At 37.7% G+C, this 27,186-nt stretch overlaps 1 protein-coding gene across 2 annotated transcripts; it reads left to right on the top strand.

Moving 5' to 3' along the window:
* Positions 1-134: 134 nt before the first annotated feature.
* On the top strand, positions 135-26,782 carry LOC140137379 (uncharacterized). 2 transcript variants are annotated; one of them, XM_072159015.1, is made up of 16 exons: positions 135-229; positions 2,147-2,257; positions 3,793-3,870; positions 4,144-4,260; positions 5,074-5,271; positions 6,828-6,945; positions 9,244-9,404; positions 9,518-9,823; positions 11,617-12,238; positions 13,026-13,543; positions 13,937-13,967; positions 14,211-14,561; positions 15,069-15,523; positions 16,419-16,586; positions 24,457-24,687; positions 26,090-26,782. In XM_072159015.1, the coding sequence occupies exons 1-15, from the start codon at positions 149-151 to the stop codon at positions 24,673-24,675; spliced, it is 3,534 nt and encodes a 1,177-aa protein (XP_072015116.1). In that variant the 5' UTR covers positions 135-148; the 3' UTR covers positions 24,676-24,687; positions 26,090-26,782. The 2 variants fall into 2 exon arrangements, with proteins under 2 accessions (XP_072015116.1, XP_072015117.1); XM_072159016.1 differs by lacking the exon at positions 135-229 and adding an exon at positions 833-927.
* Positions 26,783-27,186: the final 404 nt, after the last annotated feature.

The raw sequence follows: 27,186 nt of genomic DNA, 5'->3' as shown, positions 1-27,186 counted from the left end.
CGTGTTCATTGCTGTCCACCTGAGTGCGCTTAGATAGTAACCAATAGTGTCATGTCTTTACATGATGGATGGACTGCTCTGATGCCGGTTATATATTAGATAGTAACCAGGTATCAATCTGTCATTTCAGGATGGATGGACCGCTCTTATGCTGGCATCAAAAAATGGACACACAGAGACTGTCACGTGTCTTATTGAGGCAAAGGCGTCATTGGATATCCAGAGTAAGGTGAGGTTTTATCCAGATAGCTAAACATTCAATGTTTGATGATAATGTCGGGTTCATTCTTCAACAATTGATTTAATATACAAAAAGTTAACAAGGAAGAAATAATATACGTGTTCATTGCTGTCCACCTGATTGCACTTATATAGTAACCAATAGTGTTATGTTTTACATGATGGATGGACTGCTCTAATGTCGGTTATATATTAGATAATATCCAGGTGTCAATTTGTCATTTCAGTATGGAAGGACTGCTCTTATGCTGGCATCAGTATATGGACACACATATACTGTCACGTGTCTTATTGAGGCAAAGGCGTCATTGGATATCCAGAAAGAGGTAAGGTTTTCATGAGTCTATCCAGATATATTAACATTTAATGTCTGATGATAATGTCGGGTTCAATCTTCAGCATTTGATTTAATATATAAAAAGTTAACATGGGAGAAATAATATACGTGTTCATTGATGTCAACATCCACCTTATTGTTAGATACTACCCAATAGTGTCATGTCTTTCATGATGATGATGGATGGACTTCTAAAAGGCTGGTTAAAATGTTATATTAGATAGTAACAAGTTGTCAATTTGTCATTTCAGGATGGATTGACTGCTCTAATGATAGCATCACAAAATGGACACACAGAGACTGTCGCATGTCTTATTAAGGCAAAGGCGTCTTTAGATATCCAAAGTAAGGTGAGGTTATAGTAAATCAATACAGTGATGTAAACATTGAATGCCTGATGATAAGGTCGGGTTCATTCTTCAACATTTGATTTAAAAGAGTTAACATTAAAGAAATAATATATGTGTTAATTGTGGTCAACATATACCTGATTGCGCGTAGATACTAAAAATAGTGTCATGTCTTTACATGATGATGATGGATGGACTGCTATACGGCCCTGATTTGGTAAAATGATCTAACCTTAAAATCGCTGTTTTGAGAAAAAGAGCTTTTAAGTTTTTCTTTTTTTGTAAAATAAATTATTAAACACATCTAATATCTTAGAAAATATAACAATCTTATTATTTGCAAAAGTTTGGCTAATTTGGTTGAGTAATTTTGAAATAACAACCATTTTTAGGGAGTTAGATTCTTTTGCATTGTTTTAACTTGTAACAAAAATAAACAAAGCGAGACTCATTTATTTGGTAAAATGATCTATCTTGAGATAGGTTGTTTTGCCGTATTATCATTAATGTGTTCTGGCGCTCTCTAGGGGATCTTGGCTAATGCGGTAAAATGATCTAACTTTGAGATAGGTCATTTTACCATATTAGATACACGGAAAGTGACAAAAAAGTGTCAAGATAGGTTCTGCTATCTTTAAAACGAAGCATGGTGGTGATTTGAGGATGTCACCAATGGAAAGATCAAATCAGGGCCGAATAAGGCTAGTTATAAATTTATATTAGATAGTAACAAGGTGTCAATCTGTCATTTCTGGATGGATGGACTACTCTAATGATAGCATCACAAAATGGACACACAGAGACTGTCGTCTCTCTTATTAAGGCAAAGGCGTCATTGGCGTCTACATCTACTGAATTGCGCTCTAAATATAAGATAGTAACCACGTATCAACTTGCTGTGATGTCAGAGAGTTTATATATACATGTATTGTCAATTGTCTTATTGAGGCAAAAGCGTCGTTATTCAAGACGAGGTGACGTTGAATTCATTGATCCATGTGTGCAAGATGTGGTTAGTGACGTGGGGTGTGGGGTTGTTGTGGGGTGTAGGGTGGTTGGCTTTTTTCAGTGGGGAGAAAAGATTTGGTCTGTTTAAGAGAAAGTCTAATTCTAAAATCTTACGCTACCATCTTGCGTTATAATCATCAAACGCTTATACAACATAACGAGCTCACAACACTTTCTTGCTCTGAAAATGGTTTTCTTCTTCATCCATTAGGATGGAATGACAGTTTTGCACCAGGCATGTGACACGTTGAGCACGCGGCCCAATATTCGACAGATAGTGGCTCTTATCGAAGGAGGTACCAATCTTGAGATTGTGGACAAGGTGATGTCATTTCACTTTTATTATCTATATGACTCATTTTTATAGCCAACAATATACCATCATTATTTTGTTTGTTTCAAACAGGTAATATTAGTCAATTACATTGAATTGGAAGTAATTTTTTAAAGCATTTGCATTTAAATATTTCATCATTAGATAAGCATTCACTTCTGTAAATAGATATTGGTAATTTGGAGATGAATATCAATCCGGTAATGCAGTGAGCGTCTGTCAGCTGGTGACTCTGTAAAGAGCCCACGGAAACTCGGCACAACATCACGAGCTGTTGGTGCTGAGAAGTGTCGTCTGTCTGCCTTCAAACCTCTTATAAAGGCTAACCAGTTATTCATGGGCAATGCAGCCGCAGGAACCGATATCATTGGTATCACAAACATCGCGTATAAACTACAACAAACTCCACTGAAGAGGTATGGTCAGATGATAAGAACTGGGTGTTAGGTTACAGCTCAGCCACTGACCAGAGACAAGGTGATGTTTGTCTACTGATATCAAAACACATTTACAAGTGTCTGCAAAGTGTGAACTCCATTTCTAACAGGATCATCCCTGCCAATTTCTATGGTAAATCCAAGCTTACTGTGGCAGCATTCTATGCTCGCACCGATTTTGCGTCCCCCGAAGACAACGATGAGTTATACAAAAGCCTTGAGAACCACTTAGAACATGTCAAAACAGACAATATCCACCTGGTTTTGGGAAACTTTGATGATAGAGGTGGCACTGTTTCTATTACACTACAAACAACAATGGTGAGAGTGTGTGTGGGACACAAACTAAGTCCAGCACAAAACAGAGTGCCCCCCCTGACAAAAAATTAAAGAAAAAAGTGCCCCTTTGACAAAAAATGAAAGAGAAAATCAAAGGGCAAAGGAAAAGAAAAAGGGCAAGGAGCCCTTTTCTAGCAAAATTCAGGGCCAAAATAGTGTAAAATACAAAATTTTCCGCGCTACGCGCGCACATTTATGACATTGTAGTCCTTTTCAGCCGGATAATGGGCGAAAATAATGTAAAATACCATTTTTTTTTCGCGCTGCGCGCACATCATCCCAATAAGGCCTTTTTCGGGAAGCTCGAAGACATACAGTCTCTATGTATTGTATGATGCAACTGCAATTTTTTTCGTCTGTGCCCCGAAAATTTTATTTTGCCCCCCCTGACCAAGAAAGCTGGCTACGCCCCTGGCCTGAGCTTCAGGATGCTTATGCAAGATAGCAGTTTCAACTTGAATTATTGTCAAACATATCTGAAACCATCCAGTGCAACGATACCTCTATTTCAATATCGTAGATATACGATCAGTTTGCAAATATTGTTGCAGAAGTGGCAGCAAGTAGAACAGATAGCCGCACTTGCCAAAGATTGTTGTATAAGGAGAAACATTATGGTCGCCTGCTCCGCAGTCGAATTATGATGATGATGGAGTATGTTAGGAAATACCTTACTCGAAAGCATAATGCAGATAAGCACAGCATTTATATATGTATATTAATTTACTATTTCTGTTTTGAACAAAGCGAGGCCGAAAACCTGTAGATTGTTTACAGCTGAAGAAAGATGACGAAGAGTATCAACCAATCAAGAAGGCACTTGAAGTAAGTTTCGTAATCACTCCTAGTTAAACGCCAAAAGTTGCACTTGTGTCCAAGTTCACATGAATGCATGTCCAATATATCCTTGAGTGGATACAATAATATTTCTCTCATTTATTTAGCCCCTTGTAAACTGTAAACAGCAAGCTTGTAGATTGTAAACTCGTTCTAGCGGGGTGTTCATTAACACTTATTATGTACACATATTATGAAACTATTTTATCAACCTTTGAATTGTTTAATATCTTTTAATATCGTATGTGATTTGAACAATAGCGACGTGAATACAAGAGACTCCTCGAGACTGGTACATCTCCTTTGAAAGTTGTAAAGCTGTTCTTGTTGGGATACCCTAAGGCGGGCAAAACTACGTTGAAAAGAGCATTAATAAAGGTATGCCATTCTCGTGACAAACTATTATAAACATGTTGTGATGTTAATAGGTAGTTATGAATACAAAATATAGAATTCAAAGCCTAGCAAAACCTTTCAAAACTGGATCTGGTAGCACAGCAATTACTAAAAAAAGCAAAATATTGGGATGCGGTAGACAATATTAACACACAAAAATAAAGGTGTCGAATTGACTCCATTACTGGATCCGAAATGCGCGCCCGAGCATTATAGAGAGATCTTATGTAGCCATTACAGAGTCCGTTCGACTCTAGGTAGATTCTTGAGGTTTTTGAGTATATAAAAGTGTCAAGTATGTATCTGAGAGAGTCAAGATAATTCTTTTGGAGGGTCAAAGTGACTTGTCCACTGAGTCAAATGTATGCAGATACCAAATGGGGTCAATACAAAGTACAGAAGAGAGTCTAACTGACTCACTTTATAGCTTAAAGATATGCAAGTAAAATGGGATTCAATGTGTCTCCCTCAGAGGACTCCCTGTGATTCATGCAAAGAGTGCTGCTTAAATGTGACTCTGTAAAGAGTACACTCCGAAAAGTAAAGGTGTCAAGTTGACTCGATTACTAGATACAAAATGCCAGAGAACTAAAGAGAATCTTGATGCAGAAGCTCATGAATATGGCAAGCAGAGCATAAACATGTTTAAAGTAAGTGTCGCCCTGCTATTTCAATTTGGTTCGGGTTTTTAGTTCTGGATCATAAGCAAAGTTTGTCTAGAATAGAAAATACCACCAAAACTAAAACAGTAAATGGGTATTCTTATGCTAAGCACTATTACTTATCGTTTCTCAGAGAAAGAAGGAGTATGCGTATACCCCTACACCAGGAATAGACATAGGAACATACGAGGTAGATGATGTTGGCCCTCTCTGTATTTGGGATACAGCTGGTCATATAGAGTTTCACATCACCCATTCGCTGTTTCTTGGATCAGAGAATGCTATGGCAGTGGTTGTCTGTGATTTGCAAGAAAGTTATCAAGATGACAGTGTAAGTATTCTCTCTTACAACTGTCTTTAACATATCTGTGTAATATTAGTCCTTTGTGCCTATAAATAAACATTCAGGTGCCTTACATACAAGCTAAACATTGAGAAGACATGAGGAAAAGTGAGTACACGTAACTACATCCTTCAGAAGCTTGCCAACACAGTATTAGCCTTAGTATGCATTGTTATGGTCACTAAAATGAACCAGGCCAAAAGAACCTGCTCCGAGTTCACGCAACAGCAACCACACAAACAAACTATTTATTATATAACAACTTAATTAGTGCAGTTTGGCTGTCAATCAACTAACAATGCAATATGGTACAAGAATCAATCTTAAAATTACTACAAATACTATCTTTAGCTATATTTACTTAACCAAGCCTGGAGATCTTGATTGGCTGACTTTCTGATGCGATCTCAGTTCTTGATCCAAGATCCGGCATGTCCAAGATCCTGTCTATCCAAGGTAAACCCCTGGTTTATCACAGCCTCAGTCCAAAGTCCTGATGACTATATTTTCACTATCCTACCTGCTATGCTAGTGTTCACTAAAATGGTCTTCTATGTTGACCATAAGCTCCTCTCTCGGAGATCTCTTGCGCAAGCTTTCTGCTCCACTTGACAGGTGGATAACACACTATGTTAGTCTAGCAAACTACCACAGTTCGTTGATGGAGATATTTCAGTCTGCCGCTTCTTTAATTCTCTCCAAAACACAGAAGAACCGCGAACCGAAGTTTGAAGACTTCACACAATAATGGTAACTTTGTACCACTACTGGCTAACACAAGTTTCACAGAGTTCCCTCTTAAAACTAAAGTCTGCTGTCTCAATCATTTCCAATCCAGGCCTGAAATTTTTGCGGGATGGTATTCTGTTTTAGGTGGAGCAAACCTCATCAAGTAATGGGTATTTCAGTATGTGTTGAATTGTTTGGAGCTCAGCACCACACCCACAGGTGGTAGGGATGTAGAAGCCCCAGTGGCTCATCACTACATTGGAGCGGCCAAAGGCATTATCTCTGACATGTTTCTTCTCCATATTTGGCATTAACTTGACGTGGTGACTTGCCGTTCCTTCCATATCTTGAGTCTTGCTGCTTCTTTAAAAGTCTCAAGTGGAGGTTATAGCTGCTGAGGAAACTCTTTCAGGATTTCAGTCGGCTTTTGGCTAGGGTGTGGTCATAAGGGGAGGTATTTCATCTGAGACTCGTCTCCGGCGTTCGGACTTACTGAGCACTAGTTACATGTGGAGGTTTCTCGATTTCATTTTTTTCTAGTATAAAAATACGATAGGAGAAGAGCAGTCAAGATGCTCACAAAAGATCGTTCAAAGAATGGAATCTATTTAGGCCATCTTAATCTCTGCTGAAAATGTAGCCAACTTATTAACAAGGCAAGCATTCCATGGAAAGTGAGACATGCTATCGGTGGGGACGCTCAAGTGATGTTACTTTGGTTAGCGAACCAAAATTAAAAAGAAATCAAATTACCTCCGAATATATTTTAGTTTTATATCTGATATTAACCAAACACAAATGACTTAACTTTTTAGGCAAAACTGAAATACTGGCTCAAGTTTATTGTTAGTGGCCTATCAGCAGGACAGAAGGGCAAGTTTAAGGTTTTGCTCGTCGGAACACATATGGATCAGATCCATGATTCTAGAAGAGGTAAATATTATATGATACACATTAATTCTCTATGTGCTAGCCATAGGCTTCACCATAACAAGACCAAGTTTTGAGATATTTTCTGAGCTATCCTAAGAACCAGTAAACTAATACTAGGCTTGTTTGTACTCATTTTAATGCATTTTTCATGCTGATTCAAAATATGGTCATGAGAATGTACAATTCTGAAATTTTTGAATTTTTGAAAAATATTTGAAACTTGTCGTCTGCAATCGACACCCGCAGAGAGGCGAGAGTTAATGACTAATTAAACCAGAGTCATACGTATATGTAGTGTAGAAAGGAGATGGACAAGCAGAACAGGCAGATGTAACTTTATAAAAATAATATTAAAAAACAGGGATGAAGTAACATCATAACTGCTACAGAACATGATATCATGAATCATTAGTACATGTGTTGCCCGGGGGCACTCAAATATAATGATGTAAGCATGCGTGACCAAAAAAACGCGTGAAAAGGGGTGTTTTTTCTTGGTTGGGCACGTTACGCGCGTGACGCGTTAAGGGGGCAAAAAACGGTGATTTTCATGAAAAGGGGTTGTTTTAAAATCGTTTGTAACGCATTTAGGGTACCATTTTAATCCGCTTTTCAAATCTGCTGAAACTCCGATTCCGAAAAAAGTTTATTCCAGTGTCGTATAAATGTTTAAAACATTCTCCAAACCCTAGAGTGTCACCATGTAAATGCAAATATATTTCATGACGTGTTACATGTGATTTAACCATGGCCTCGTACTTCTATGTAAAATACCGTTTAGATTAAAAAAACGTGCATATTAATTAATGACGTCATATATGTTGCTTGAATTATGATCATGATGATGATGGGTATATAGTTCAGTGGACAATATATCATGTATTTCAAAAAGATTTTCAGGACCTTTATAGATTCCTCACATTATTTACTACTCATGCTGGTAGATTTGCGAGTTTCCCCTTCTCTGGATTACTTTAGGAATAATATTTGCAGTAGAAAGCATGAAAAGGGCACACGATATCGGGACACGATAATCAACTTTAGGTGCCGAATTCGGAACCAAATACAATGTGAATACTGCTTAACAGGTGCCTCTGGATAAATTACGCTGAATATTGGTATTTTATATTCTCACAAAACTACTTTACGAGAATCCAATCAGATTAGCTCAGATTCATGTAACAAGCTACGAATCTGAAGGCCTCGTGATACACTCTGAAGTCTGAATTCATCGTTTCATTATCTATATTTTAAAGTGGGGTAGGCCTATATCCGGGAGGGGGTAGACTTTTAGTGTTCAATGACAAGTTAGTAGGCCTACAAAAATTTGTTCAATTTGTCAAAATCCATCAAAACATGTAAAGTGGGTCAAATTTAGACAAAAACTTGTTTAGGGGGTCACAATTAGACGAAAACTTGTTTAGGGGGACACAATTAGACAAAAACTTGTTTAGGGGGTCAAATGTTTTGGAAAAGCGTGCTAAAAACTTGCTTAGGGGGTCATTTTGCTCACAGAGGAAAACTTGTTTAGGGGGTGTTCGAAAAAAATTTGGTCACGCATGCGTACAGTGTACACCGTACACTCTCATATTTGAGTGGCCCCCGGGATGTGTTGCTAATATAATTGCATTCTATTCAATATAAGAGGTTAACTAACCACCCAGAACACTATTCAAAAAACTACAGGCTAGTTCTCCTTCAGCGGACGGGGGCGGGGCAATAAATATGACCTCTGTGATATTTATATAATGCTATTCCGATAATCCTCGGGTATACTCAAAGGGAGAGGCCAACATGACCAATATGGTGACGCATGTCCCCGCCCATGACAGTATTGACAACCAGCAATCTTTCCTTGCTGCGTAGTGCGTATGCCCTAAATCGTACAAACCCTGCAGGGAGCACTCCACTAAATAATCCCCCCATTGAAATACTCGTAAAACATTTATCATGTTTCAATGCTTGGGCATTCTTCCTTCTTGGTTTCTCGGTACGAACACGCTAACAGCGCCCTGGCCCTCACTGTTTTGAGCTTATGCCAAGGCGCTAAAAACCATGATTGTCAAATGCAACTTTCTTTTACTTTATTTAAGCTATATTATGCTTCTTTTTGAGCTTCTTTGTGATTACTTGTCAACAGAAGAGCCAAAAATACCACAAAAATGAAGCATTTATTAACTAGAATGCTCCCTACATGACAACCTCACTCAGGGCGTTAACGTTTAAACCCCAATGAGATCTATGTATCATTTTGTGGTATCTCCACAGTTTAACATACATTATTATTATTTTTAACAGCTAAAGCTGTTTGGCAACATTTCGTGACAAATATTGTGAGAGAGTTTGGGGATGTTTTGGACATTGAGACGGAACCAATAACAGTCAATGGTTGTGTTCATAATTCGAAAGACATGAAGTCTCTCCGAAAATGTATCGGAAAAGCTGCTGACAAAATCAGGGTAAATATTGTAAAAATAGTTTCAACTTCGACTTTTTTGTTTTAAATATGTTTGGTGGTTTTGTGTTTTATCTCACTTGTTTTTTTTAAAGGTGTGTTTGCTTATTTTTGAAGGGAACCAAAAAGATCCCATGGCTCTGTGAGGAGATCGTAAAACGTAGGGAACAGTGGATAGCATCTTTGAAACAGCCAGACAGGGACAAACTTGATCCAAATCGCCAGGCTTCGAATTCCTTTGAGACTCCAAGAGGTATAATTGGACGTGTTAGAAAACTGACGACTACAAGAAAGCGTATTCGGACGAACTACTGTCCACTAATATCCTACAGAGAATTTGAAGCCAGAGTCACAGAGTTTAATCCGATGGCATCAACTGACATCATACGAATTGCTGCCAACTACCTACAAGATATGGGTGAAGTTAGTCTTTTATTTTGTATTAGCGTTTTTTTGGCCAGGGTTCGGTTTTTGCCAGTTTTTGCCTGGTTCAAAAATGGCAAAAAATGGCAAAAACTCATATATGGTCAGTCAAATATTTAAAAAAGTAACACAGGAAACTCACAAACAGTAACACACAACTTTTAATGAATCATTTAGCATATATTTTGTCTGTCTCATCAAGTCCTTAAATGGAAAATGTTTTGAATTTGATATGACACATTTCAGTGCGCAATGATAACCCATGCCTTTGATTTTATAATATGTTACTTAATGTGTTACTTAATAATTACAAAATCTGGTCTTATTACACTCAGGAAATTATTTTTGTAACTTAATAATTAGTTTTGAGATAAAAAGTGAAATATTTATCACTTAAAAAAATTGCCAGCAAAAACTATTTTTGCCAAGCGGAAAAACCGGGGTTAAAACCATCGTGACAAACATCTGCGAACCCTGCTTTATTTTGGTTAAGGTACAAAAAAACTGATGTAGTTTTTCTGTTACATCGTGTTAAAAACATTTTGGATAATTATCGTCATCATCGTCGACGCGTCATATTGGACAATCGTTATCATCATCATCATCATCATCACCATCATCATCATCATCATCATCATCGTCATCATCATCATCATCATCATCATCACCATCATCATCATCATCATCACCATCGTTGTTGGTGCTAATTTAGTGTTTTCATATTGGACAATCATTATCATCATCATCATCATCATCATCATCATCATCGTCATCAACATCATCATCATCATCATCACCATCATCATCATCATCATCATCGTTGTTGGTGCTAATTTAGTGTTTTCATATTGGACAATCATTATCATCATCATCATCATCATCATCATAATCATCATCACCACCATCATCATCATCATCATCATCATCGTTGTTGGTGCTAATTTAGTGTTTTCAAGTATTTAAGTGATTTTTATCCCCTGATTTGAGCCATGGAGGGGAATCTGGGGATAGTGTATTCCTTCTGTATTAATGTGTAGGTAGGTATGTATGTGTGTTCCAATTTGGTTAGGTTTTGCTTTTCGCCTATTTTCTCGGAGACTAGGGGTTGCGTGTTCCTCAAACTTGGTGGGTGGCTGCATCGACCCGAGACAGAACAAGTTTGTATTGGTTAGTGGATCAAGGTCACATGAGGTCATCCAGGGGTCATCTGAGGTCAAATTAGTATGAAACTTGGTGGGTACATTCAACATTTAGAGCTACATTTTGTGAAAGTCATTTCGGGGTCACCAGGGGTCATCTGAGGTCAAATTAGTAAAAACTGCTGCCTGGGCATGTAACTTGGTGGGTACAGTCAACATTTAGAGCCAAAATTTTGGAAGGTCATTTCGGGGGTCAACAGGGGTCAGCTAAGGTCAAATTAGTATGTATGGGAGATGTACAAAGATAGTCCAGGGTGGGTGGGGATTGTAGTCCAACTGGTGGTGGGTGGGTAGAGAAGGTATGGGTACATTTTACTGACAGCCAGGGGTATCGTGTGGTTCGCGAACCGCTATTTTAAATTTAGCTTTGACGACTTCAATATCATCGACAATACAATTATACACACCATTTGCTTATTTGTTTTTACGCAAATTGCTTAATGAGAAACAAAAAAACTTGGGAACCAAGGGAGAACAGGGCAGTGCATTGATTGGTCACCCCAGGTTATATAAGAAATTAATAAACATACAAATAAAAATGGTTACTGCTCATATTAATCTTCAGCTTCATTCCTTTCTTTCAATTACATTAAGATCTACTTGGCAATTTTTGAAAGTGAAGAGCATTGCGTTGTCTTGAACACACAGTGGCTGTGCTTTGATATAATTGGTCCTACCTTCGCTGGAAACCAGTTTGCAGGTCAGCTGACGAGGTTACCAGACAAACCATTTTTTGGTACAACAGAACTAGAGAAGTATTATCAAAAAGAAGCTGACTTTCCGACGCTTGAGCTTCTTTTGCGAAGTTTGGACCTGATGGTGAAGTTTGCATCAGATCAGTTTATTATCTTCGCCAAGCTAGAATCCGGTAACCCACTCACTCTACCAAAGATGAAGCACATGTTTGGAGTATGCATATTCTCTTCAGACAAGCGAATGATGTTTACACCAGGCTTGTACCCGGCTGTCCAGGCACGTATCATGAAGAGGATCAAAATAGAAGAAAATCGTCTTCCGTCGATCACACAACGAGCGCTGAAGTTTGCAAAGAAAGAGGAGGGCCTGATAGAGCTTTCCAGCAACAAGGAGATCATCAAATACGTTGTCGGAACGAATGATGATAATCTAGAGAAATGTTATCAGGATCTAGAAGATGTGAGTGCCATCATAGAAACGGCTCTATTGGAAGTATCATGTGGAACAACAACCCAGACAGGTAAGACAACTATCATGAGGTTATATAAGGTAACCGTAATGTAACACGACATACATTATACATACAGATTGTGATGTATAGAGCCATTTCATCAAGATCACAGCGCTGCTGTTTATATCATCACAATCATTTAACTTATATCAGGACGGCGACCTGAACGTGTACATCAGACGGGACAGGTTGTGATAGTCAGGGACTAACACCCTACTCTTTTAGAACCTGACTGCGAGCTAGTATAGGTATGGCTCCACTGTGGTATGGCTCCATGTACGCGAGACTGACGGCTTAACGTCCCCTCCGACAGACGGAGTACTATCATGGTCCATTTACCAAATTCTAAATGTATTAAGGCAAGAGCGTAAATTGAATTTAATCTACGGATGTTGCCAATTGCATTCAGATTTTTTTTCAAGGCAATGACCCAGTAAGTTGCCACCGCCATGCTCCGGGAATTAAAGGCGGGACCATTATGCCACGCTCTCCACAACAACTCGAGATACCCTAAGCATTATATCAGTACATCTACGACAGCTCGTATAAAGCTCAAAACGACAAAAAAATCAAAAAGAAAAGAAAACAAAACAAGAATAAAGAAACAATTATATTAAAATAAACGTTTATTTGTGGTGGTAGACTTTATAATTAATCATTTAAACTTCTCAACAGAAAATTAATATCTTACATTTTCAAAAGAAAATAATTATATTACTTGTTTATTCAATAAAATAAGATCAAATAATCAGGTATGTCCTGTAAATAATCTTCACACTATTGAAATATATTTCAGGTTATCTAAGCCATCGCGAGTTGCTGATGCCAGATGTACCACTAGAAGATGTCAGTTACCACACTCAAGACGAAATAGAAGCAGCTGAAGCTACAGATGGTTTTGTGTATCACCAATCCAAAAACACAAAAGAAAATGTCAGTGAAATCCTAGTTACTGGGTTTGATACAACCTTCATCAGGAAATTCGGCATCAGATGCGACATGAAATGGATGCGGAAAGATCACAAAGAAGAATTCATGAGCGAAATGGATAATGACGACAGATCTCTGCGACAAGATTATCGCTCGCTAGCTGACATCCTAGGTATCTCAAACAGCAAGGTAAAGCATTTAGTCCGACGATGCAGAGACCTTCAAGAATCGGTAACAGAAAGCATCATTCAGGAATGGCGCGAAACAACAGGAGAAAAGATGACTTTTCAAATGATGCTTACACTGTTACACCACCCTGGTCTAGTTGCAAACGAGGCTGCTGCTAGGATCATTGAGAAGAATCTGACAGATTGTGATCACAAGGTAGGTAATGTTGTAGTTGACACTATATTTTTACGGGCCAAAAAACATTTATGGGTCTGAAAATCGGGCTCTTTTAATTTATAAAAATGGATCAGCCTTCTAACACTGGTACGAATTTCGCGGCTTAATAAGGAGAAGTTGAATATATTCATTGAACATTTCCTTCTTGTTCCAGCTTATTAAAAGTCTACTGAATACTACACAAGTTATTAGAGAACCACATACGATATAACTTTGATATATCCTCATGTACATTTACACGAACCTTTCACAAATTATTTGAGCATTGTGGTTCTTAACTTAACATCTAACCCGGACCTTTTATACTGACGAAGATATTATCTAGAACACAGTAGTGTTTTTGCTGATTTTGCTAATTTTTTTCCATTTCAGGGTCCATACCCATCCTGCACCATTGCAATCAGTAAGTAAAATACAGTAAACAGGCAAATACTTCATTGGCGTGGCTGGTGTGATTGCACATTACACAAAACAGTGACTAATTCGATTTTTCTTTCTGGAATATATAAAATTATGAATTCTAAACTTTTGCAATCTACCCCATCATGCTCACGAAGCTTAACCTTATTTGTTACACTAAGACGGGATTAGTCAATTCGTAAAAATAAACATTGTTATGATTTTTTATAAAAATGATTACCCTCAGAAATTGAAGAAAATCTGGTTATTTGGCGAGCAGTATTGAGGAAAACCTACAATGAGATTGCGGAAACCATCAAACCATCCAAGCTAACTGGTCTATCGCAAATACTGACACCACAAGAACGGGAAGAAATCTACGTGAAGGAGAAGCGTGAAGGTCGGTCCGTGGAAGCGACTAATATACTGATAGGAAAGTTGATGGCACTTCTGGATCCTAGATGGCCTGAAATATTTCTAGCATCACTAGAGAAGTACTACTCACAATTGGCTAAGGAATTGACCAAGGTGCACCAATGTCTAAAGAATGACATATTTGCACCTGTAGCTCCAATCAAGATAGAATTTGACCAATCAGGTAAAACTTATGAAATGCTCTTTCAGTATATCATTGGATTATTAACTCTATAATGATTTGAAATTGTTTCGGAGATGCCGAGATCGGTGTTTTATTTAGAGACCGGCATCCCAAATTAACAGCTTGTAGAACAATAAAATATTTGTTGAAATCGAAGAGACCAACTTTAGGAGAACATCTAGAAACACTGATCTTAGCATCTCACTCACCATACACCACTACCCACCCACTGCGGAAGGAACCACTTGACTCTGTAATTATCTGCAAAAATAACTTGGTGACTTCAAATTAACAGCTTGTAGAACAATAAAATATTTGTTGAAATCGAAGAAACCAACTTTAGTAGAACATCTAGAAACACCGATCTAAGCATCTCACTCACCACACACCACTACCCACCCAATGCGGAAGGAACCACTTGACTCTGTAATTATCTGCAAAAATAACTTGGTGACTTCAGATGAAACTTTACATATACTGAGCTCTCATTATTTTATTTCCTAACAGCTGTACCTGACATTGAAAATTACGTTAAGGTGTGTGAAGCCATTCAAGTTTTGTGCAGCCTTTGTATTCCAACTGTTCAAGAATGTGTAGAACAGTGGCATCAGGCTCAGCAGCAGCAGATGCTGCCTTGTCTGGCAACAGCCAAATGCCTACCAAACAAGAAACCAACTACCAAGTCAGGAGCATGCAAACCTTGTATCGATTGGGCCAATGCTGTGGAATCAGTATGCTATCCACCGTGTCCCCCTGGAAAAGGAGTGCAGTGGAGGAATGTGAATGCAACGTTATTCCACAAAGATCCTGTTGAAGTTGCCAAAGGTTTTCTTTTCATACTACCCCATGGTCAGAGTTGTACGAACTTTGGTGATTTTGACATCGGAGGTATTCTAAAACTGATGATGGGTTTTAGAGAATTTCACAACGGAGACAAAGCTTGCTTTGATAAAATGCAAAAGGTAATACTATAACAATATCTGGCAATTTTGTGAACCAAGCTTAAATATGCGACCCACATTTGTTTGCGAAAGGCATACAAAACGCCTTTTCATAATCATTACCCTTGCCAAATACGGTGATTAAGCAATTAGCATAACAAGCGATATTAATATTATCTAGTACACATACCATGAATGTCATGGTTTTCAAAAGCCTTACATGCAGTCTTCCTTCCAACCTGTGCAATATTTTTAATTATGTTCATAAAACCAATAACCACGTGACGAGAGCATGCTCTTAAGGAAATCTGGTCCCCCCTCCATGCAAAAATAATAGGGGTGGTGTTTTTGAATGAAATACCTCAAATAGGAAAAAATCCCCTTCCAGTAAGTCTCGGAGCTTTCAAGCATATTTTATACTCATACTAATAGTAATTCCATCTTTTTGCTCATTATTTTTCTTAGTGCAATTTTGTTATTGAAAATGCTCCTTCACAATATGTGCATCTTTATAAAGGATATTGTATGTGCAATTATATGTTATTATCTGCATTTTTCATTTTTCATATTTCAATTTTATTGTACCTGTACTGTTTTAAAAGTATTTTAAGGTATTTTGTTTCGACCCCTGTGCACCCCTGGAAAACAGAATTTGCACTGATGGGCTTTCCCCAGGCAAAATAAGATCTAATAAAATAAAATAAAATAAAATAAAATAAAATAAAATAAAGTAGCTTTTCAACTATTGAACACCTTGTATAGTATTTTGACTTTTGAATGTCTCACGAAGATCTGACTCGGCTAATGTGGATACTAATTATGTTACTGTCAAGTAATCAAGTAGATAATTGTAGTGTTATTTTGTAATGTTTTTACATACCCTTGTTATTATTTTTATATTATTTATTATTCAAAGGTTGTAAATATCAGAAACAGCTTGTCCCACATGAGTGTAAACGACAACATGGGCATATCAGACAAACAAGTTGGTCTACGTTTTGATGATATCGAAGATCTTGTCATCTCGCTCAAGACTCACCAACCAAACCTGAAGGCTGGTGAGATCCAATCCTGTCTTAACCAGGTATGACGTTATATGAAGAGCTTCTTTCCAAACCGTGTTAAGTCCACAACCCCATGTGTCTCATTTACTTGTGTGATACAATCACAATTACCTTGACAAGTTTGACATTAACAACATTGGGTTGTACCCTCTACAGGCTAATATTTACCATAGCAATGCTGCATAACAATATACAGACTATTGTTCTCATTTGGGAAACAAATGCCCAGACAGTATTGTTACTGTGCGTTTGCTTTGTAATAGTACATTCAACTGAAACTATAATACCTATAGCATTGCAATATCGCACAGGGAAATCAGATACATGGGTTTGTGGACTTAACACGGTTTGGAAATAAGCTCTTCATATATACAAGCAGTGGCATCTTTTTAGAGGGCAAATCGAATTGTATATCTGACGGGTGAAAGGTGGGCTGGGGGAATTAGACTGCTGCCCTCAGTCGTCAACCATCTTGATTGACGACTGAGAAAACTACGTGAAAAAAGTGACGGATTTTGCAATACGATTCCTGTGGCATAGAGCATGCGCAGTTGTGTCCAAATTGACCTTTTGACCGAGTTTGTTGTTTTTAGAATTTCAGAGCGCGATCTTGTCACAGCGGCGTGGTACAGCGACGCGGAACACCCAGGGGGGGCCGGCCAAGATTGGCTGAATTTTGACGTTGTCATTGGTTTTACACGTAAACACAAAAATGTCTCAAATTATTCCAAAACTGTACGTATGTTATTAAGCACTATTTTATCAGTCTAAATCCGTTGAGGTTCGCCAGTGAACCTCATTGTAAGTACTGTTTTTTGAATGTTTTGTATGAATAACGCACGGTATGTTTATGATATATACCTAAAATTTCCCCCATTGTATATCACGGTTCGCTTGGTCTAATGGTAACGGGTCTCGCCTGCGGTGCATAGGGTCCCGAGATCGAGTCCCGCTCACTCCCGGCTATAATTTTTTTTTCTTCACATTTATTTTGAATCCAAAATATTTATTTTTATGTGAAAATTTATACATTCACTGAGAAATATATTTTGTGCATTTTTTTTTTCTGTAACGGGGCCAATAGAGCTAAAAACACAACTCAGCACGGGGCGTCCAATGTCCAGGCAGTGTTGCCGTCATATTGTCTGTTTTGTTTACGATATTGGCTGTTGCCACAGTGAATAATGTAGTCCACCATCGTCTGGAACACCCGCGCCGCTAGTCAGTCGCGCTACGGCGCACAACCAAAGTCGCATTGAATATTTTTCAGAAGTCCGTCACGATATGGACTGTAAGATAATCAGTCGTCACAACGAAGCATAACACAGTACATGCGAAGTGTAGACGGCTGATTGGAATTAGTCTAAGGGGGAATGCCCCATTATCCCCTCCCCTTGACGCCACCACTGTATACAGGTGTATTAGTTACAAGATATTTTCATACGGGCAAATAAGCAGCACTATTGTATATTTGGATTTATCTTTCATTCACTTCGTTGCACACTTGGTCGAATTACTAAAAGACACATACTACAGGGTGTCCCAAAAAAAGAGGCCCCTCATTGCGCCCTCTTTTTCTCCTATTTCTGAAACTTGATTAAATATATTTTGATATGTAAAGAAACCTTCAATCGTTAGCTTTAATAAACCAAAACAATTATTTCAATCGGCTCACAACTTTTGTAGATATGCCCTTTTGAATAAAAGTACCCGTTTTTCACTCTGTCCACGGAGTGGCTGGGATGGCTCATGCTGTGGAGTAGCCTGTACGATCACCAGACCTCACACCACTTGATTTTTTTCATTTGTGGCAAAATCCAAGATCTTCACAAACGTATTACTGAATGCATTCGCAAGTATCCGGCGCACAAGGATGGTACGCAACGCAATTGATGCAATGAGGACCAGGGCTGAAACCTGTATTCGCCAGAGAGGCAACCTGGTAGAGGGCAGAGCAGCACAGTAAACTCATTTCAGAAGATCCAAAGACAACCCAAACAGTCTTTTAGGGCTACCTTTAATCCTAAAAAGAGAAATGACTTATGTTGTAAATAAAAAATAAAAAAAAGCAAGAAACAACAAAGTAAGAAAGTAAGAAACATAATAAAACAAACAGGCATAAACAACCAAGAAATAATAACTAGAGTCAATAGAATCTGGGTACACAGCGAATAGCTATCTGCAAACCATATTTTGACCTTTTGACCCTAAAGTAAACACTGACCTTTGGGGTAATAAATAATTTTAACATGTTTAGAATGTCGTAAGAATCGTTCCTGTTGAATTTGAGCTCGATTGGGCCAATTTTAAACATTTTTTTGCAAGTTTGACGTTTTGACCTCCTTAATGACCTTTGACCCCAATATAAAAAAACCCTCATCTACACCGAGAAAATGCATTGTTACAGTTTAAATTTAAAAAATCTACTATGCTTAGTTATGGAGATAAAAATTCTTGAAGTTATTTAGCTTAAAACCGGAAATGACGTCTAAATGACCTTTGACCAAAAAAATAAAAATACCGTGCATACATCGGGTAACACTAATGCATATATGAAGTTTATGTCACTCTACGTTTTGAGATAAAAAAAAAATAAAAATATTTGATGATTTTTGGTTTTTGACCGGAAGCGACCCCTTAATGACCTTTGACCCCAAAACTTTAGACACCTTAAAGACCCTGGTTGGTAGCAATGCATGTGTGCTAATGGCAACACTCTGCTATGTAATTTGTAAAAACAGTGATTTTTTGAATATTTTTAGCTTTCAGACCGGAAATTTGACCTTTGACCCCTTATCTGTGAACACCCTATAGACACCGACCAAAGTCAAGTCACATGACCTAAGCATGTCACCATCACATGTTATTTGTGGAAGAAGATACATTTTATAGTAAAAATCGCATTTTAGCCATTGTGAGCAGGTCAAAGGTCAAATGGAGTTCAATGTCATGTCACATGTGGGGACATAGTCACTGGTGTTTGTGAAAAATTATGATCAAAATCGGTCAAAGCATAGCAGAGCTAGGGCGAAACGTGGCAAATCACGCAAAATGTCACGTTTTGCTAAGAAAAAGGGAAAACTAGATCTGGTTACAGATCTGGACCTAGCCGGGGCCGGAAATGCCAGTCTTATCTTAAAGTTTGACCTTTGACCGGCTATTATGGACATCTCACACCATTAATGGTGCATCACTGTAGCATGTAGGTGCTTTATCCGTCTTCCATAGGCTGAGATGCAGCTACTTTTCCGTAATTTTAAACATTTTTGGCAAATTTGACGTTTTGACCTCCTTAATGACCTTTGACCCCAATATAAAAAACCCTCATATACACCGAGAAAATGCATTGTTACAGTTTAAATTTAAAAATCTACTATGCTTAGTTATGGAGATACAAATTCTTGAAGTTATTTAGCTGAAAACCGGAAATGACGTCTAAATGACCTTTGACCAAAAAATAAAAAATACCGTGCATACATCGGGTAACACTAATGCATATATGAAGTTTATGTCACTCTGGTCTGGTTACGTTTTGAGATATAAAAAATGAACATATTTGATGATTTTTGGTTTTTGACCGGAAGCGACCCCTTAATGACCTTTGACCCCAAAACTGTAAGCACCCCAAGGACCCTGGTTAGTAGCAATGCAAGTGTGTTAATGACAACACTCTGCTATGTAATTTGTAAAAGCAGTGATTTTTTGAATATTTTTAGCTTTCAGACCGGAAATGACCCCTTAATGACCTTTGACCCCTTATCTGTGAACACGCTATAGACACCGACCAAAGTCAAGTCACATGACCTAAGCATGTCACCATCACATGTTATTTGTGGAAGAAGAAGCATTTTAGAGTAAAAATCGCATTTTGCCATTGTGAGCAGGTCAAAGGTCAAATGGAGTTCAATGTCATGTCACATGTGGGGACATGGTCAGTGGTGTTTGCGACCAAGTATAGTCAAAATCGGTCAAAGCATAACAGAGCTAGGGCGAAACGTGGCAAGTCACGCACGTGTTGCCAGAAAGAAGCAGAAGAAAGATCTGATAGCATCACAAGACCTAGCCGGTGTCCCGGCTAGGTAAAATCACGTTTTTGACCATTGCAGCTAGGTCAAAGGTCACAGCCAAGTCAAAGTCAAATGGAAGTTTTGGACTAGCCCAATGGTCATTTGAGTCAAGTATGGTTGAAATCTGCCAATGCCTTGCGGCGCTAGAGCTGAGATTGCCAGAAAGAAAGAAAGAACTAGACCACCAGCCATGCCGCGACATGGCACACAAGACGGCCCGAAAATGGATTTTGAACTTTGACCTTAAACTTTGACCATTTGGGCCGAGGCTATTGTAGACTTCCCCCACCATTAATGGTGCATCACTGTAGCATATATGGGCTTAATCCGTCTTCCATAGGCTGAGATATAGCCACTTTTCCGTAATTTTAAATTTTTTTGGCAAATTTGACGTTTTGACCCCTTAAATGACCTTTGACCCCAATATAAAAAAAAAAAAGCTCATCTACACCGAGAAAATGCATTGTTACAGTTTAAATTTAAAAAATCTACTATACTTAGTTATGGAGATAAAAATTCTTGAAGTTATTTAGCTTAAAACCGGAAATGACGTCTAAATGACCTTTGACCAAAAAATAAAAAATACCGTGCATACATCGGGTAACACTAATGCATATATGAAGTTTATGTCACTCTACGTTTTGAGATAAAAAAATAAAATATTTGATGATTTTTGGTTTTTGACCGGAAGCGACCCCTTAATGACCTTTGACCCCAAAACTGTAGACACCTTAAAGACCCTGGTTGGTAGCAATGCATGTGTGCTAATGGCAACACTCTGCTATGTAATTTGTAAAAATAGTGATTTTTTAAATATTTTTAGCTTTCAGACCGGAAATGACCCCCTTAATGACCTCTGTGAACACCCTATAGACACCGACCAAAGTCAAGTCACATGACCTAAGCATGTCACCATCACATGTTATTTGTGGAAGAAGATACATTTTAGCCATTGTGAGCAGGTCAAAGGTCAAATGGAGTTCAATGTCATGTAACATGTGAGGACATGGTCAGTGGTGTTTGTGACCAAGTATGATCAAAATCGGTCAAAGCATAGCAGAGCTAGGGCGAAACGTGGCAAATCACGCAAATGTCACGTTTTGCTAAGAAAAAAGCAAAAAATCACGTTTTTGACCATTGTAGCTAGGTCAAAGGTCAGATGCAAGTCAAAGTCATATGACCTGTGCGGGCAAGGTAAGTGGTTATCCTTACCAAGTTTAGTCACAATCCATCGACCAACGACTGAGCTATAGGCACGAACGTGGTTGACAGAAAGAAGAAAGAAAGAAGATCCCAAGCAAGACAGGATAAGACGGCGCAGCCTGCGCCGTCTTGTAACTAGAGTCAATAGATTCTGAGTACAAGCCGCCGGCAGTAAATATAACGTTAATGGGTCAATTTTGACCAATTTGACCTTCGACCCCTAAACTTTGACCGTCACCATTGACTTTTTGTTTTGTCTCACTATCATATGCAGCACTCAGATTTGCCATACCTCGCTGTTTGAAATTTTACACATTTTGACCTTTTGACCCCAAAAGTAAACATTGTACAAAGAGGTCACCATTGACTTTTTGTTTTGTCTCACTAAGGTCTATCATATGCAGCACTCAGATTTGCCATACCTCGTTGTTTCAAATTTTACACATTTTGACCTTTTGACCCCAAAGTAAACATCGTATAAAGAGGTCACCATTGACCTTTTGTTTTGTCCCAGTAAGGTCTATCATATGCAGCACTCAGATTTGCCATACCTCGTTGTTTGAAATTTTACACATTTTGACCTTTTCATCCCAAAGTAAACATTGTACAAAGAGGCCACCATTGACTTTTTGTTTTGTCTCACTAAGGTCTATCATATGCAGCACTCAGATTTGCCATACCTCGTTGTTTGAAATTTTACAGATTTTGACCTTTTGACCCCAAAGTAAACCTTGTACAAAGATGTCACCATTGACTTTTTCTTTTGTCCCAGTAAGGTCTATCATATGCAGCACTCAGATTTGCCATACATCGTTGTTTGAAATTTGACCAATTTTCACCTTTTGACCCCAAAGTAAACATTGTACAAAGAGGTCACCATTGACTTTTTGTTTTGTCTCACTAAGGTCTATCATATGCAACACTAAGATTTGACATATCATGTTGTTCAAATTTATTTTGTATTGCATACGGGGTCAAAGGTCAAGCAATGGTCAAGCTGTGAACACCCTGAATACCCATGCCACTAGTGACCAACATGTATTAATTAGAGCTTCGGCGCATTTTGTTTGTAGAAGAAGAGGCAGATTGCCAGAAAGAAAGAAAGAAAGAAAGAAACTAGAGTCAATAGATTCTGAGTACAAGCCGCCGGCAGTAAATATAACATTAATGGGTCAATTTTGACCAATTTCAAAATTTGACCTTCGACCCCTAAACTTTGACTGTCACCATTGACTTTTTGTTTTGTCTCACTAAGGTCTATCATATGCAGCATTCAGATTTGCCATACCTCGCTGTTTGAAATTTTACACATTTTGACCTTTTGACCCCAAGTACAAAGAGGTCACCATTGACTTTTGTTTTGTCTCACTAAGTTCTATCATATGCAGCACTCAGATTTACCATACCTCGTTGTTTCAAATTTTACACATTTTGACCTTTTGACCCCAAAGTAAGCATTTTACAAGGAGGTCACCATTTACTTTTTGTTTTGTCTCACTAAGGTCTATCATATGCAGCACTCAGATTTGCCATACCTCGTTGTTTCAAATTATACACATTTTGACCTTTTGACCCCAAAGTAAACATTGTACAAAGATGTCACCATTGACTTTTTATTTTGTCTCAGTAAGGTCTATCATATACAGCACTCAGATTTGCTACACCTCGTTGTTTGAAATTTTACACATTTTGACCTTTTGACCCCAAAGTAAACATTGTACAAGGAGGTCACCATTGACTTTTTGTTTTGTCTCACTAAGGTCTATCATATGCAGCACTATAACTTGACATATCTTGTTGTTCAAATTTAGTTTGTATTGCATACGGGGTCAAAGGTCAAGCAATGGTCAAGCTGTGAACACCCTGAATACACATGCCACTAGTGACCAACATGTATTAATTAGAGCTTCGGCGCATTTTGTTTGTAGAAGAAGAGGCAGATTGCCAGAAAGAAAGAAAGAAAGAAAGAATTAGCGTAAAACAGAACAAGCCGACTTTGTCGTCGGCTTGTAAGAATTAGCGTAAAACAGAACAAGCCGACTTTGTCGTCGGCTTGTAAGAAAGAAAGAAGAATTGGCAAAAGACAGAACACAGCGAATTTGCAAATTCGCTGTGTAAGTAATTGCAAGTAAAGCAAACGAAGTCCCATTCGGCACCCATTTTACCCACAAATTAATGACACTATTAACAAAATCCATTGCCCATAAACCCACCGGTAAAGCCCATTCCATAAATAAAGTTATTTTATAAAGTTATCATTGAGGAATGTTTGATATTCATGCATGGTATGTGTACTCTTTTCAATCTTTGAAGTAGCCAAACCTTCTCCGTGGACAGAGTGAAAATCGGGTACATTTCTTTAAAAGAGCATATCTTCAAAATTTGTAAGCCGATTGATATAATTGTTTTAGTTTATTAAAGCTATCGACTTAAGGTTTCTTTACATACCAAAATATATTTGATCAACTTTTCAGAAATAGGAGAAAAAGAGGGCGCAATGAGGGGCCTCTTTTTTTTGGGACACCCTGTAGCTATAAGCATTCCATGGTTTTGTCAACAGTTTTAACTTGTTTTCAACTTTGAAACTGTAAAACATTTTATTCTTGCCTATATACAACAGATACGGCAGTCACAGGTAACAACAGACATGACAACTAGAGCACTGGGTCCTCTTTCGGACAGCTTGATACAAGCATTAGACGATGGCATGAGAGAGAATAAAACCAGCATAGAAGACCTTTGCCTACAAATGAATGAACTTTGCCTACAAATGAATGACATTGTACAAAGGCTGACCAACATTGAGAAGACCAACAGTGAGAAGACAGCTTTACCTTGAATTGCTGAAGAGGTAAATTGTCCCATTGTTTATAGATAGCAGCTGCATCTTGAAATGCTAGAAAGATATATTGTCCTACTACTTATAGATAAAGGTATATTGTCCCACTTCTTAGAGATTATAGCTGCACCTAGAAATGCTAAAAAGGTATATTGTCCTACTTCTTAAACAACTGCACCTTGAAATGCAAAAAGTATATTGTCTCACTTCTTATAGATAACAGATTTAACTTAAACTATTATAAAAGGTATAATTAGTGTCCCACTTCTTACTGATAGCAGTTGAACCTTGAAATCCTAAAAAGGTATACTGTCCCACTTATAGATAACAACTGTACCTTGAAATGCTAGAAAGATATACTAATACTGTCCTACTTCTTATAGATATCAGTTGAACCTTTAAATGCTAGAAGGAAACCTGTCCCACTTATAGATAACAGATTTAGCTTGAAATGCTAAAACGGTATATTATCCCACTTGTTTTGCATAGCAAGTTTACCTTACTGTCCATAGGCATACTGTCCCACTTCTTATAGATAACAGCTTTACCTTGAATTGCTAAAAAGGTATATTGCCCCACTTCGTATAGATAACATCCGCACCTTGAAATGCTAAAAAGGTATACTGTCCCACTTCTTATACATAGCAGTTTATACCTTGAAATGCTAAAACTAAAAAATGTATATTGTCCCACTTCTTATTGATATCAGCTTAACATTGATATGCTAAAAAGGTATACTGTCCCGCTTATAGATGTGAGCTTTACCTTGAATTGCTAAACAGGTATATTGTCGCACTTCTTATAGATAACAGTTTCACATTGGAATGCTAAAGAGGTATATTTTCCTACTTCTTATAGATAACAGTTTACATTGACATGCTAAAAAGGTATATTGTCCCACTTCGTATAGATAACAGTTTCACATTGGAATGCTAAAAAGGTATATTGTCCTACTTCTTATAGATAAAAGTTTACATTGAAATGCTAAAAAGGTATATTGTTCCACTTCTTATTGATAACAGCTTTACCTTTTAAAATGCTAAAAAGGTATACTGTCCCACTTCTTATACATAGCAGTTTATACCTTGAAATGCTAAAAAATCTTATTGATATCAGCTTAACATTGATATGCTAAAAAGGTATACTGTCCCACTTCTTTTAGATGTGAGCTTTACCTTGAATTGCTAAACAGGTATATTGTCCCACTTCTTGTAGATAACAGTTTCACATTGGAATGCTAAAGAGGTATATTGTCCCACACATACCAAAAACATATATTGTCCTGCTAAGATGTGTTCATTGGAACCATTAGAACTTGAATCATTGAAAATAAGATCATTAAAATGTATTTTGTCAGTTTTCTGGTACGAATAACCGGAAAGTAATGCTTTGTTTTACTTTTCTTACATGTTAGTAATCAAAACGCCGGAATAACGTGCATGGATTAGACTGGTATCAACTGACCCATACAGAATGTATTTCACAAGCTGGTCCGCTCTTTCTGGTGGTGACCACATATGAAGACATAACCCAACATCATAAATATCATTTTGACGGACCTGTGATCATACAGGTTGAAAACTGTTTGAATTTGGAAACACTAATTTGTAATTGGTAAAAAGGTGTAAGGGGATGGGCAATAATTATGAGCCGGGGGGATTTCCAAAACGGCGTGCCAAAAATGATTGCCCCCTCTTGGTCTACCAAAATATCTTGCACATGCCAAATTTTTTGGATCCCAATATACATATATTGCGAACAGGAAAATTTGCATATTTAAGCGTTTCCGTACAATCTTTTGAATTTGCCGGTTATCCAGAATGAATACTGCCCTCATATTGTGCAAGACACTTCGAAAAGGCCAATGTTGACAAATACAGAAAAAGTACTACACATATTAACGAACAGGGTAAAAGATAAAAAAGGCTATCATGAACATTTCCCCGGAATATCCATATAGATGACAAAATGGATTGAGCTTTTAGAGGTGTGGAAGACACATAATGTGGCGCTGTATGAAGTGAATGGGTAAAGCCTTTTCAATTTACAATAGCTTACAATTTTAACTACTGCCCGCCTGATGAGCTGTTTACTCCCTATTCCAGAAAAACACAGCACTAATTTTTTGGAATAAAAAAAATATTATCCTGTTTTGCCTAATCAAACATAGCTAAATCCTAATCCTTTTATAGTTAGTCCTATAAAGTGGCAATAAAAGACAAATTTTAATATTTGGCCAATTTTTGGAATTAAGGGCCAAAAACATGCGTTTTTAGGGTGTTTTTCGTATGCTGTAACAATCAAGCCTAAAGACTTGTACTAAGACTAATTTCAGTTTATGCATTCTAGTTTTTGGAAAAGACATGTTTCATTTTTATAACCAATTATTTAATTATTGTAACACAAAAAAGTGGGAATTAGAACAAAATTGCAGCATCTACTGTAGATTTTGAATGCTTAGACTTGTGACAAGTCTTTGATTTTTGTGACTCGATTGTCAGAAAACATGCC

This window comes from Amphiura filiformis, chromosome 17, assembly GCF_039555335.1.
Source record: "Amphiura filiformis chromosome 17, Afil_fr2py, whole genome shotgun sequence".
In the NCBI taxonomy this organism is placed as follows: Eukaryota; Metazoa; Echinodermata; class Ophiuroidea; order Amphilepidida; family Amphiuridae; genus Amphiura; species Amphiura filiformis.
This window is presented reverse-complemented; position numbering and strand designations above follow the sequence as displayed.

Coding starts and splice junctions, on each gene's coding strand:
- LOC140137379 (XM_072159015.1), top strand. CDS start 149: ATGCTGGCATCAAAAAATGGACACACAGAGACTGTCACGTGTCTTATT. Junction 13,544..13,936: donor TGACAGATTGTGATCACAAG/GTAGGTAATGTT, acceptor TTTCCATTTCAG/GGTCCATACCCATCCTGCAC. Junction 14,562..15,068: donor GATAGAATTTGACCAATCAG/GTAAAACTTATG, acceptor ATTTCCTAACAG/CTGTACCTGACATTGAAAAT.